This window comes from Terrapene carolina, unplaced genomic scaffold (genome assembly GCF_002925995.2).
Source record: "Terrapene carolina triunguis isolate 2854851 unplaced genomic scaffold, T_m_triunguis-2.0 Scaffold33911, whole genome shotgun sequence".
NCBI classification, from domain to species: Eukaryota; Metazoa; Chordata; order Testudines; family Emydidae; genus Terrapene; species Terrapene triunguis.
Window position 1 is genome coordinate 13,235,809 of NW_020698262.1, and position 14,232 is coordinate 13,250,040.

A 14,232-nucleotide genomic window follows, 5' to 3' on the forward strand; every position below is an offset into this window, starting at 1 on the left:
ATACCTGCAGCACACACACATCACACACCAGCGCTCTCACACACACCCCGGATCTCTTTCTCCCTCTCTGGCACACACACACACACACACACACACACACACACACATACCTGCAGCACACACACACACGCGCACACACACACACACGCACACACACACCATGCAGCTCACACTCTACATACACGCAGTGCCCAGTCACACACTTGCCCAGAATTCCTGCTACACTTGTCTGGGGGCAGTACACACCCAAGCATGGTGCAGCCTGCATGGCGAGTGTGCAAGGAGCACACCCATCATGTTCATGTGCAACACACCCAGCGAGGCCCCCTGCAGGCAGCTCACAAATTCCCCACCAAGAGCATCATTTGCCTATAACAAGGGACGCTCCAGCCGCCAGAGGCTCTGCCTGCCCACCGTGCCTGTGCCTCACAGGCCCCTCGATCAGCAGCACTCGGTGCTGCCAGGGCCTTGGGCTGCAGGCTCCTGGGTCGGGGGGACTGAGGCCAGAGTCTGGCCCCAATCGCATCGCCCCCTTTGCTATTCCCATTGCCCTGTGAGAGCCGGAGAAAAACCCTCCTCCAGCCCCCATCCTTCCTGAAACCCAAAGGGCCCTTCCAGTCCCCTCCACCTCCCACAGGCCCACGCAGCTGCTCCCTGAAGCCCCACCACAAAGGGCTCTTGTGTTTCCAGAGATGCATGGCTGGGATGTCTCGGCAGCAGCTGCTCTAGATTCTGCCACTCGCAGGCAGAGTGGGAGGAAGGGCTTCGTCCAGCCGTCTCCTGCCTGGATGGGGGTCAGGGGCTGAGATGGATGCTGACACCGAGGAAAGGCTGGGGGCGGCAGGTGGCACAGGCACCGGCTTCCCCCGAATCCCCACCCCCCCAACCCCACCCTGCTCCACATCTTCCCACCCCCAGGCCCTGCCCCCGCCCCACCCCTTCCCCCAGACCTCTGCCCCGCCTCTTCCCACCCCCACCCTGCCTCCTCCCGCCCACTTCCGACCCCTCCCCAAAGCAGACCCCGTCCCTGCTCCTCCCCACCCAGCGCCTCCTGCACGCCACGAAACAGCTGATCGCAGTGGGTGGGAGGCACGGGGGGGGAGGGGATCTTGGCTGCCAGTGGGTGCTATTTTTTTCCATGGGTGCTCTATGGCAGGTGGCGGGGGGAGGAGGGACTCTCTGGGGTGGGGTAATGGGGTCTGTGATGGATGACCGGGGCTGATGGGTGTCTCGTGGTGCACGGTGTGTGGGAGTGCACGTGTGACTGTGGCCGTTGGTGCACAGGTCTGTCATGTTCTCGTCTAGCAGATATGGTCTGGCTACGGCGCTTGCTTACACACCCCAGGCGTGTCCCTCATAAGATCCTTTCATGCTCTGCCAGGTATGACCGAGGTGCATTTAAAATAAAATCTTTGACCAACGGCGCCACCTAGTGGCTGGACACTGTTATAGTTTAGCATTCCATGACATCTCCCCCTTTAAGTGCTACATTCCTGCCGTTCCCAATATTTACACTATCCGCCTGTCTTTGCAGTTCAGCGTGTATCTGGCTGTTCTGTGTCTCTGAATCGCACTGGTTTTCTAATGCCACGACCCGAGCGCGTAACCACTGGGCCGTCTGGCTGTGCACCGACTCACCGTGGTCGGTCTGGAATCCTTGAGTTCTCCCTGTTCTGAGTTGACTGGTCTTTCTGGGGGACAAACTGTAGATGTCATCGGCGTCTGTTAAACTCTCCATTGTTTGTCTCGATTGCATAGGAGCTGGGCACTGCCTTCTTCTTCTTCACAACAACTGGAGTTGTTCAGCCTTTTCCCCCATCCAATTAGCTAGGCACATGGCCACTAGGTTCTAGACCCAGCGGGTCTCTAACTGGCAGATGTCTGTTGTAAGAGTGTTCATAAGCTCTTTTAACCTTTTTATTCAATTTGGCCACCGTCTTCATGTCTAGCCACTTCGGAGATAGAGCCAGTAGCTGCTATTGGTGTGGATCTGTAACTCAGAGGAGCAAGGAATGGATCTTCCTGCCAGGCTCCTTTTCAATCAGTGCATGTTGTTTTTCTGCTTCTGTGAGTGTGCGAGAACAAAATGCAACTGGCTTCCACTCAGAGCTCTGTTGTTGCAACAATGCACCACCCAGCTGTTTGCATCTGCACTGACCATTGTGGGTTAGTTCACATCATAGTACTGAAGATCTGGAGCTGTTGAGTCCATTTCTTTTACCTTTTTGGAAGCAATTTCTTGATTTGGCCCCCATAGCCAAGATGGGTTGGACTTCAACAGTTCATTCAGTGGTTCTGTCACTGTAGAAAGGTCTTGTAGGTATCGACCCAAGGTAATTTACCATCCCCAGTATACATCTCAGTTCTGGTACATTTGCTGGTGGATTCAGTTCTCAAATTGCTTTTACTTTCCCAGGGCTAGGAATGGTTCTTGACTTAGTGTCTGTCCCAAAATCTTGATTTGGAATAGGTGGAAAATGCATTTTTCCTTGTTTAGCTTCAGCCCAGACTGACTGATTAGGCTTAGCATTTCGTTGGGGGTTTTGGTGTATTCTTCCATCGAAGATCCATCCGTCAGAATATCATCCATGAAAACAGCTCCATTTATGTTCAGTAACAGTTCTGCCATCTTTCTCTGGAAAGTCTCAGGGACACTGGTAATCCCCAAAAGTAATCTGCTAAATCTCCCGAAGGGTGTGATAAATGTAGTCCGTTTAGCACTTTATTTGGCTAAAGGAATTTGCCAGAATCCACTTGAGGCATCCAGCTTGGAGAACACTGTAGCTGCATTCCCTTTGGGGAGGAAGTCGTCCCATGTTATCTCCCACAGCTGCTTCATTAAGTCCTTTAAGATCCACATAGGAAGCCTGCAAGGTGTACGCACAGTGTCTCTAGGGTTATTTGTGTTGGATCACCTTCCAAAACGCCAATATCAAAAAATATTCTAACACGTTCCTCCCCCTTTCTCAGCGGGCCCTTTCTGGCTGCCACGCAGCGGCTAAGAAGGCTGGAGGTCTGTGGGCCTTTGATCACATACACTCTGAACACATAGCTTTTGTCATTGTACATTGATTCGGTGAACTGGGCTATGCAGTTCAGAATCCCTCCAGGGCTCGTCAGATGACTGTCAGGTGACTGCTGCTTTAGAAGGGGATTGTAAATCCCTTCTGAGAGGACTGTGACATCAGCTTCTTTAGCCAATTTTAAAGTCAATTGTCTTGCCATGAATATTCAGCTGCCCTCTCCAGGCAGGCTCTATGGCATCACAATGGCAGAATCCCAGAAACAATGGCGCTTGATTGCCTGTGATCCGAGTCAGCTCCCTGAATGCTTTGGTGCTGCAAACAGCTGCAAACTGTCCATATTTGGTGCATGTATTACAGCACGGATCTCTGGCTAGACTTTTTCCACACCTTGCGCATGTGGGCTGGAATTGGTTCCTCTTAGCCTGGGAGTGTACTGGAGTGCTAAACCGTATTATACTGTTCAGCAGGCGGCACTTATCTAAGTTCACCTCAGCTGTACCTGGCAGAGCATGAAAGGGTCTTAGGATGAACATGTGGGGGGTGTACAGTATATGCAAGCTCTGTGACCAGCCCATCTCTGTTACCGACGGACATGCCAGGGAGGGTCTCTCCTTGCCGCAGGGGTCGTGTGGCAATGCCTGTTAGCGCTCATGCTGCAGCTGTTAACAGCGTCTAAGCTAGTTTCTTGTTTCGCACATTGCTGTTGGGTTTCCTGTCTCACGCTGAGGGGCCTTTGCTCTCGGTGGCTAAGGTTAAATCGCTCTTCAGTTGTACCTGCTGCAAAAGGTTTTTAATCTCTTAACCAGCCTGTTTTGGCTATTTTCATGTTTTGCATTTCCCAAATCACAGGTTTCAGATCATGTATGCAGAGCTCTTAGAAACCAGATAACATTTTCTCCTGGTCCTTGAGTTCTCTGGGGAAAATGTGCTCTTTCGTAACGCCCATTTCTCTGAGGTATACAGTGTGCGTCTAACATAGCCAGACCCCTTTCCTTGTCATCTTAGTGACTATCTTCCAATAAAGGCAAAGGATTTAAAGCTATGCTCTGCCTGCTTCCCCAGAGCATAAATAGAAGATACCCGGATAGCTTCAGTTTCTTTGTGGGGCTTGCTTGTAATGTGAAGTCTTGTTTCCAGTCTGAAGGTTTGTCAAAGCTGAAGGTCTCTGGGACTTCGTGGTATGCATATGAGACCCTGCAACCTTTCTTGCTTTGTTCCTTTTGTTTGCAACCTTGGTTGCTGTTTTCTTTCTGTTCTTAATTTACTTCTGACACCATGTCATGTATTTCTGTACCAGATATGGACTGGCTACAGAGCTTGCTTATGCACACCAGATGTGTTCGTCACACGATCCTTTGATGCCCTGACAGGTGTGGCTAAGGTTAGCTTAAAATAAGATATTTTCACACAGTTCCAGCACCTAGTCGCAGAGCAGTATCATGCAGATCAGCATTGCGTTACAGTACTGCGGCTCTTTGCATGCACAGCCTGTAGGAATGTGGTGCGCCCCTTGCAGGAAAATTCCACAATCGGAGCCTAAAAAAAGCCAGGGGCTCTTGTGCTGGGGTGTCCCTATGGGTGTCTCTCAAGGATTCTGACATCCAGCCTGCTGCGTTCTCAGCCGGCGGTGTTGTCGCCTCCATCAGCCCTTACCTGTCCAAAACAGCGCAGTCCCGTGGAGCGGGAGAGAGGGGTCAGCCTCTGCAGAGAGGAAACCCTGGGCGAGGGGAATCCCCCAGGAGGAGCGGGGCATTGCCTGTCACAGGCACTAAATGGGCACAAGGGAAGAGCCCCCACCACTAGCGCTGGGCGGGGAGCAGGGCTGAGTGCGAGGGTGGGATTGCCTCACATCCCCATGCTCTGGAGCCATGGGCCCCCTTCACTGCTGGCAGCACAGCCTGAGTGGGGAGGAGACCAGCCTCGCCTCAGAGCGTCCCCGCCGCACCCAGCCTGCAGAGCTGGCATTGACTCCGCTCTGCGCCCCAAATACCCAGGTGGGGCAATGACCGACTGCCACTCCCACCGCTTCCTGCCCAGTGCGTGCCCAGGTGGGGCGGGGGAGCCAGCAAGCGGCAGCCGGGGTGACCGGTGGGATGGCCTGACCGCAGCCTCTGTCCCAACAGGGCATCAACCTCTCCCAGGGGGATGCTGGCCTCCCCGCCAGCCCCCTGGTCCTGTATCCGTGGCGACAGCGAGCTGGGCCCAGCAGGGTGAAGAGGGCCTGGGTGATCCCGCCCATCAGCGTGTCCGAGAACCACAAGCGCATCCCCCACCTCCTGGTGCAGGTATGTGCTGCCCGGCCTGGCCTGAGCAGCCCAGGGCAGGTGCTGCAATGGCCCAGGGCCCCAGAGCTCCAGAGCTGGGCTGCGTACGGTGCGGGCCAGGTTGCCCCCTGCTCGGCCTGGCAAGGGCAGCTCTGGGGCATCAGGCATGGGGAGGACAGAGGCCATGGCAAGGGCAGAAAAATGTAGAGGGGGCTTCTCCTCACCTCAGGGGTCACCCAGCATCCAGGCTATAGAGGCAGGGATGTAGGTTGGCCCTCACTCCCAGGCGGCGCCCCTGCAAATTGTGTCAGACACACACCCAGCCCTCCCATCATGTACACACACATCTACAACTGCACACACACACCCCACCACCATTCACATGCAGCCACCATCCACCATCACACACACACACATCCACCCCGATCCATCACACACGCATCCACCCCGATCCATCACACACACACACACACACACACATCCCCCATTCACACACATCCACCATCACACGCATCCACACCCATCCACCAACACACACACACATCCCCCATTCACACGCAGCCATCATCCACTATCACACACACACACATCCACCATCACACACACACGCATCCACCCCGATCCACCATCACACACACTCATCCACTAGTCACATCCACCATCACATATGGACAATCATTGCACGTACACACATATCCACCATTGCACGCACACACACCCATTCACCATCTCACACACACCCATCCACCTTTGCACAGGCACACATCCACTCTCTCCCACACTTCCACTACCACACACACATGCACCATCGCAGGCGCACACACCCATTCTCCATAGCACATACACACACACAAACACACCCATTCCCACTCTCTCCCCGACTTACACACACACACACTGAGTCACACCCTCGTCCAGCCTGAGCCTGCCTTCCGATGATGTGCTGGGCATCCCTGGCTGCTAGTAATGCCTTGCGGGTGGGTGGCTCAGGGGCCGATCCAGGCAGCCGCCCACCCCTAGACCTCTTGCTCCCAGGATGGCTGGGCCTGCACTCGTCCCAGAGGGCCAGGCTGGGGATGGGTGCGGGGCGAGAGGTTGCCAGCCCTGTGGGTTTATTTTCACACGTCCCTCTGGCAGATCAAGTCGGATAAGCAGCTGCCTGGGGGCGTCATCTACAGCATCAAGGGGCCGGGCGTGGACGAGCAGCCCCTGGGCATCTTCTCCATTGACAAGTTGAGCGGGAAGGTCTTCCTCAACACCATGCTGGACCGGGAGAAGAACGACCGCTTCCGGGTAAGGGCCCCTCCCCGCATGCAGCTCAGCCTCCTCTGCTTTTGCTGCTGTGTGACACACACACACACACACACAGCTGGGGCGGGGGGCATGTTCTGGCCTGGGGAGGAACACAGTGCCTCCTGCTGGGAGCCTGGCGTGGGATAGGGGTGAGCTCTCCGGAGCCAGCATGGCCAGTCATACCCTACAGTGTCTCCTGCTGGCAGCGGCTGGGACTGGCACAGCCCTGGAGCCAGTTAGTCGGCAGTGAAGTGTGCTATTGTCTGGTGGCTGGTAAGGAGCCGGGAGCTGTGGCTGATGCCTGTTCTCTGCCCTGTGCCCAGTTGAGGGCCTTTGCCCTGGACCTGGGGGGCGCGACCCTGGAAGACCCCACTGACCTGGAGATTGTTGTGGTGGACCAGAACGACAACCGGCCCCTGTTCCAGCAGGAGGTTTTCACGGGGCACGTGGTGGAGGGAGCCGTCCCAGGTGGGTGTCTTTGGTGTGAGCCTGCGAGGGCCTGGCATTCACCGGTCCAGCACAAATCTAACACCAAAGTATGAGCACATAGCTAAGGAGGAGCACAAAGGAACAGCACCAGCATGTAGGGAGATTGGAAAACAGAATCCTAACTATACATAAAAACTGATGGGATCTAAAGTAGCTGTCACCACCCAAGAAAGAGATCTTGGCGTCACTGTGGATAGTTCTCTGAAAACATCCGCTCAATGTGCAGCGGCAGTCACAAAAGTGAACAATGGTGGGAATCATTCAGAAAGGGATAGATGATAAGACAGAAAATAACATATTGCCTCTATATATATCCATGGTATGACCACATCTTGAATACTGTGTGCAGATGTGGTCGCCCCATCTCAACAAAGATCTATTGGAATTGGAAAAGGTTCAGAAAAGGGCAACAAAAATGATTAGGCGTATGGAACAGCTGCTGTATGAGGAGAGCTTCAGACTGGGACTGTTCAGCTTGGAAAAGAGACATCTAAGGGGGATATGACAGAGGTCTATAAAATGATGACTGGTGTGGAGACAGTAAATAAGGAAGAGTTATTTACTCCTCATAATACAAGAACTAGGGGTCACCACATGAAATGAACAGGCAGCAGGTTTAAAACAAACAAAAGGAAGTATTTTTTCACACAATGCACCGTCAATCTGTGGAACTCCTTGCCAGAGGATGTTGTGAAGGCCAAGACTATAACAGGATTCAAAAAAGAACTAGATACATTCATGGAGGACAGGTCCATCAATGGCTATTAGCTAGGATGGGCATGGATGGTATCCCTAGCCTCTGTTTGCCAGAAGCTGGGAATGGGCGACAGGAGATGGATCACTTACTGATTCCCTGTTCTGTTCATTCCCTCTGGGGCACCTGGCATTGACCACTGTTGGAAGACAGGATACTGGGCTAGATGGACCTTTGAGCTGATCCAGTTTGGCTGTTCTTATGTTCTTATGTAGGGACAACATGAGAAAGGCTAAGGCACAAAATGAGTTACACCTAGCAAGGGACATAAAAGGCAGTAAGAGGAAGTTCTTTAAAAACATTGGGAGCAAGAAAAAGCTGAAGTTACATGTAGGGCCTCCACTTAGTGGGGAAGGAGCACGAACAACTGATGACATCGAAATGGCTGAGATGTTTAATGCCTATGTTGCTTCAATCTTCACTGAGAAAAGCTAATGGTGACCAGATACTCAACATCATTAATATTGACAACAAGGGGGGAAGGATCACAAGCCAGAAGAGGGAAAGAACAGGTTAAGAATATTTAGTTAAGTAAGATAAGAATATGTATAGTTGGGATTTGGTTTTCCAGCGGGCATCACTTTACATTTATCAACACTGAATTTCATCTGCCATTTTTGTTGCCCAGGCAAGGTGTGGGCTTAGGTGAAATTACTATAAGGTGGGTGCCTGAGTGGCTGAAAGACCTCACTCAAAGCATAGTTATCAATGGTTCACTGTCAAACAGGGGGGATGTATCTAATGGAGTCCTACATGGGTCTGTCCTGTGTCCAGTACTATGCAATAGTTTCTTTGATGACTTGGATAATGGGTGGAATAGGCTTGTAAAACTTGCAGATGACCCCAAGCTGGGAGGTGTTTCAAGCCCTTTGGCAGACAGCATTAAAATCAACAAGATGAAATTCAATATAGACAAGTGCAAAGTACTACATGTAGAAAGGAAACAATCAAATGCACAACTACAAACTGGGGAATATCTGGCCAGGTGGTCGTGCTGCTGAAAGGCTCTGGGGTTGAGGGTGAATATGAGTCCACAATGTGATAGAGCTGTGGAAAAGGCTAATGTCATGCTGGTGTGTATTAGCAGGAGTGTTGTATGTAAGATATGGGAGGTACCTGTCCCCCTCAGCTGGAGAACTGTGTCCAATTCTGGGTGTTGCACTTTAGGAAAGATGTGCACAAATTGGAGAGAGTCCAGAGAAGAGCAACAAAAATGATCAAAGGTTCAGAAAAACCCGACCTAGGAGGAAAGGTTAAAAAAACTGGGTATGTTTAGTCTTAAGAAAAGGAGACTGAGGGAGGACCTGGTAACAGTCTCCAAATACGTTACGGCTGTTCTAAAGAGGACGGGGACCAATTGTTCTCCATGTCCACTGAAGGTAGGAGAAGTGATGGGATAATCTGCAGCAAGGAAGATTTAGGTGAGATATTAGGAGAAACTTTCTAACTCTCAGGGTAGTTAGGCTCTGGAATTGCCTTCCAAGAAGGTTGTAGAATCCCTGTCATTGGAGGTTTTTAAGAACAGGTGGGACAACCTGTCCAGGATGGTCTAGGTTTACTTGGCCCTGCCACAGCGCCGGGGGCTGAACTTGATGACCTCTCCAAGTCCCATCCAGCCCGACATTTCTATGATTCTACACCCACTGTGTATTTCTGATCGCAGGCACCTATGTGCTGAAGGCAGAAGCCACAGACGCTGACGACCCCGACACGGACAACGCGGCCCTGCGATACTCCATCCTGGAGCAGGGCTCCGCCGGGCTCTTCAGCATCAATGAGACCACAGGCGAGATCCGCACCGTGCAAGTGGGGCTGGACCGCGAGGTAACGGGCCTTGGGGCAGCCGGCGCTGTGGGCTGGGAGTCCCTGCAGGCACACGGCAGGCTGGGGGCCTGCCCGACTGCACTCGATCAGTGGTATACTGCGTGGCAACCAAGACCAGTGTGCTCTGGCTACCTGTGGGCAGCCCCTGGGCAAGACTAGCAGAGCCCTGTGCACCAGGGCACAGATGTGAGCTAACTCAGGCCAATGAGGGGTGGGTTGGGCAGGCCCTGGCCGGGTAACGCCGGGCATTGCCCCCTCCAGGGGTCCAGGGCACTGTGGGGATGGGCTGGTGCTGGGCCTGACAAACAGGTAAGTAGCTGGCTCCCTCCTCCCCAGGTGGTGAGTGTGTATAACCTGACTCTCCAAGTGGCCGACATGTCGGGCGACGGCCTCGCCACCACAGCCACCGCCGTGATCTACGTGGACGACATCAACGACAACCCGCCCGAGTTCACCAAGCCGGAGGTAGGGAGCCAGGGCAGCGGCTGGGGGCCCGGGGTGCAGGATGCCTGGGGGGGACAGTCTGACTCACTGCATGGCCGCGGGGTGGGTTCCTGCCCTCTGTGGGCTCCATGCCGGGGGACAAGGATCCTGGCCCACACTGGGGGAGATGTGAACGTGGGCTGAGCCATCGTGCCAGGCCGTGAGTTCCCCGGCTGCTCTCTTGCAGTTCTCTGTGGAGGTGCTGGAGAACACGAGTGGCGTGGACATCGGCCGGCTCCTGGTGCACGACAAGGACCTGCCCGGCTCCCCCAACTGGCTGGCGCGATTCACCATCCTGGAGGGTGACCCGGACGGGGCCTTCGCCATCCGCACCGACCCCCGCACCAACGACGGCGTCCTCTCCGTGGTGAAGGTGAGGGGGCAGCGCCCTGGGCCACAGCCTGTCCCTGCTCCCAGCCCCAGGGGGCTTGGCCAGCACCCATGCCCCAGCCAGGCCCCTGCTCCCTCCAGCCCAGGCCCAGCTGGAGATGAGTCGCTCAGTGCAGGGGCCATGCTCTGCTCCTCGTTACCAACGGCCCCAGGGAGCAGCCAGGCCATGTCCCAGCCCTGAACCCTGGCTGGAGCGCAACCCCTGGGGGGGTGAGAAGCCCATGTGCAGAGCAATCCCTTGGGGGGGGAGCCCCGCTGGAGAGTGGCCCCTGGGCGTGGGGGTGGGGAGTCCCACTCGAGAGCGTCCCCTGGGCGTGGGGAGCCCCACTGGAGAGCGGCCCCTGGGCGTGGGGAGCCCATGTGCAGAGCGACCCCTCGGGGTGGGGACCCCCACTCGAGAGCGACCCCTGGGGGTGGGGGTGGGGAGCCCATGTGCAGAGCGGCCCCTGGGCGTGGGGGTGGGGAGCCCCGCTGGAGAGCGGCCCCTGGGCGTGGAGAGCCCATGTGCAGAGCGACCCCTGGGGTGGCTGGCCTGGGGTTAGCTCTTTTCCCCGTGACTAACTCTCGGCCCCTCCACGTTCAGGCCCTGGACCACGAGGGGCGGGACCACTTCGCGCTCACCGTCTCCGTCCAGAACCAGAACCAGCTGCACCCGTCGGCCCCCCAGACCACGCGGGCCCTGGCCATGGTGCAGGTGCAGGTTCAGGACGTGAACGAGGCACCCTTCTTCCCCAAGAACCCCCGGCTGGCCAGAGTGGCGGAGGGGGCGCCGCCCGGCACCGAGCTCATCACTTTCAGCGCCAGCGACCCCGACACCCGCCAGCCTCAGGCTCTCAGGTGAGCCCACCCCCAGGGGGCCCTGACCAGGGGCCAGTGCCACCTGCATCCCCAGGAGCCCTGGCAGAGCCCCCAGGAGCAGCCTGGACGCAGTGCCAGGGGCTGGGGAACAGGGGGTGGGAGCTGCACTGGCCAGCGCGGGGCCCCATGGGGGGGTACGAGGATGGGGAACTTGACCCTTGGTGCCTGCCGAGTGGCAGCGCCAGCCCGGCTGCAGGGGCTGCTGAGGTGGGGGTGGCGCTCTGGCCTGCAGGAGCCCTGGGTGGGGAAGCGCCCATCAGACAGGTTGGCAGGGGCTGGGCGCTCAGGCTCAGCGCTCTGCCACGCAGGCTTCAACTCCTCTTGCTTGGTGCTGGCTCTGGGTGGGGTGTTACCCGCCCACGCTAGGGCACCTCCACCTTTACTCAATTGCTAGGGCTCAGGGCATCATCTCCTGCAGGCTTGTGGGGCCGTGTACCCATGAACGAGCCTTACACAGTGATATCCTTCACTGCTGGGTGGTAACAGTTACCAGACAGAACCCACACGCCAAGCAGGCAGTGCACCACGCCCATAAGGCAAGTGAACTGTTCCTGGTGACCCACCAGGATCAGGTCGCCCGGGGTTCCTCCAGCGTCTGCACGATATAATTGGCAGCGCGTTGAGGTCTGGCAGCTCCCATCTTGGGCTGTGTCTGGAGTTGGTGCCAAAGATCTTCCTTTTGGACCCCACTTTATATAGTTAAGCTTGAGGCCTGCTTAGCGCTACCTTAGCCAATCATTTTAAACTAAAGTATTACACAATAATCCTTTGACCAAGCCTAACGTATTGCAGCCCAACGCTTTACCCAGTAACACCCACCACCTTGCACAAATTAGTTCTGCAATAGACGGACAATTAAAGAACCAGACGGAAACCATCTAGATAAACAATAGAGAAGATACCATAAAGGCAAAACAATGAAGTGTAGATTTCACATTCCCCGTTGCTAAGTGGTTCCTGGCAGACAGGACGCTGTCGCTAGACAGCTTACGAGCTGTGTCTTTACCTGGTGGTGGTGGGTACTGTTAGGACAGAGGTGCCGCCTTAGCCCGCTGTGACACTGCTTTACTATCATTTAGAGGGGATGTGACTTTTTGCTTCTCCCCCTCCCCGCCTCCAGCTGCTCATGCCAGGGCAGGGCTCCCGGGATGCCCCCAGAGAGGTTTGGGTTGGTTGCCTAGGCAAATAACTTGGCATCTCTGCCTGCAGTTACTCCCTGGCCTACGACCCGGCCGACTGGCTGCTGCTGGACCCGCGCTCCGGGATGGTGCAGACCAAGCGGGAGCTGCCACGCCGCTCGCCCTTCCTGCAGGGCAGCTGGTACACCGCTGTCATCCTGGCCAGCGATAAGGGTGAGCTGGGGGGCGCTGGCTGAGCCCTGCCGGTGAGTGCTGGGCCCTGACCTGTCTGCCCTTGTCCCCAGCTGACCCGCCGAGCACGGCCACTGGCACCTTGTCCATCGAGATCGTGGAGGTGAACGACCACGGGCCGGCCCTGCTGCCGCTGGCGGGCGTCATGTGCAGCGAGCCCAGCAAGGGGCGGGGGCTGCTGCTGAGTGCCATGGACGAGGACCTGCCACCCCACGCCGAGCCCTTCCACTTCCGCCTCAGCCCCGACGCCCCCCAGCTCGCCCACAACTGGAGCCTCAGTCAGCTCAACGGTGAGGGCGGGGGCCGGAGTGAGCGAGCGCCAGCTGCGATCGCCTCGCCCATGGACGGGAGGCGACAGCCTGAGTCCCGCTCCCCACGGCCCTGCAACAGTGAGGGCAGGGCCGCCCCAGCCCGCCTGAGGGGGAGAGACTTGATCGGCCGGGTGGGTGGAGCCTAGTGGGGGGGGGGGCAAGAGGCTGATCAGTGAGGGGAGAGCGGGGGGGCTGATCGGTGAGAGGGGAGCAGGGCCCGCTCGGTGGGATAGTGGCGGGGAGCAGGCCCCCATTGGTGAGGGGAGAGCGGGGGGCCTGATCGGTGCAGGGGGAGCAGGAGGGACTGATTGGTGAGGGGGGAGCAGGGGGCGCTGATGGGTGCGGGGGGAGCAGGAGGGACTGATTGGTGCGGGGGGAGCAGGGCCCGATCGGTGGGGGGCAGAACTCGGGGCCGTAGGGGCTGGGCGGGTGCAGGCACGCGGGGTATCATGGTGTCCCTGTCTCCGCCCAGCGACCCACGCGGTGCTGGCAGTGTTGGTGCCGGTGCCCGCGGGGCTGCACTCCCTGCCGCTCCTGCTCAGCGACTCCGGGACGCCCCGGCAGGAGCGGGCGCAGCTGCTGAACGTCTCTGTGTGCCCCTGCAACGAGGGGGGCAGCTGCCAGGCCAGCGCGGCGGCTGCCTCCACGGCCGGGGCGGGGCTCAGCTTCGGGGCCCTGATGATCATCCTCAGCAGCGTCATCCTGCTCCTGTGTAAGTGAGACAACGACCCCCCCCCCGCCCCCGCTGACCCCCGCCCCAGCCCGGCCCGGCCCAGTCCCACCGCCTCTCTCTGTCTCGGCAGCGCTGGCCCTGCTGGCAGCCGTCCGGGAGCGCTGCCACCGGCGCCCGCGGCACGAGGGGCTGCTGGGGAGCTCGCAGGACGACCTGCGCGACAACATCCTCAACTACGACGAGCAGGGCGGGGGCGAGGAGGACCAGGTGAGGGGGGGGGCGGCCCCCTCACAGGCGCTACGGGGCATGGGCCTGCTCCAGGCAAACCAGCCACACACTTCGCTGCTACCCCAGCCCTGCCCCTGGGTCCCGCCCCACAGCCCCCTGCTAGCCCTGCCCTGCCCCTGGGTCCCGCCCCACAGCCCCCTGCCAGCCCAGCCTGCCCCTGGGTCCCGCCCCACAGCCCCCTGCTAGCCCAGCCCTGCCCCTGGGTCCCG

The 14,232-nt window shown here is 57.3% G+C and overlaps 1 protein-coding gene across 1 annotated transcript in view; it reads left to right on the forward strand.

The window, feature by feature from the left end:
- Nucleotides 1–14,232, forward strand: part of LOC112103481 (cadherin-15) — a 22,499-nt gene that overhangs the window by 6,821 nt on the left and 1,446 nt on the right. Inside the window, exons 2-13 of the mRNA XM_026663739.2 lie at nt 4,324–4,407; nt 5,150–5,311; nt 6,428–6,583; nt 6,907–7,051; nt 9,490–9,650; nt 9,987–10,115; nt 10,321–10,506; nt 11,107–11,360; nt 12,591–12,733; nt 12,805–13,041; nt 13,535–13,774; nt 13,866–14,002. Coding sequence (XP_026519524.1) covers nt 4,324–4,407; nt 5,150–5,311; nt 6,428–6,583; nt 6,907–7,051; nt 9,490–9,650; nt 9,987–10,115; nt 10,321–10,506; nt 11,107–11,360; nt 12,591–12,733; nt 12,805–13,041; nt 13,535–13,774; nt 13,866–14,002 — 2,034 coding nt within the window. The remainder of the gene's footprint in view (nt 1–4,323; nt 4,408–5,149; nt 5,312–6,427; nt 6,584–6,906; nt 7,052–9,489; nt 9,651–9,986; nt 10,116–10,320; nt 10,507–11,106; nt 11,361–12,590; nt 12,734–12,804; nt 13,042–13,534; nt 13,775–13,865; nt 14,003–14,232) is intronic.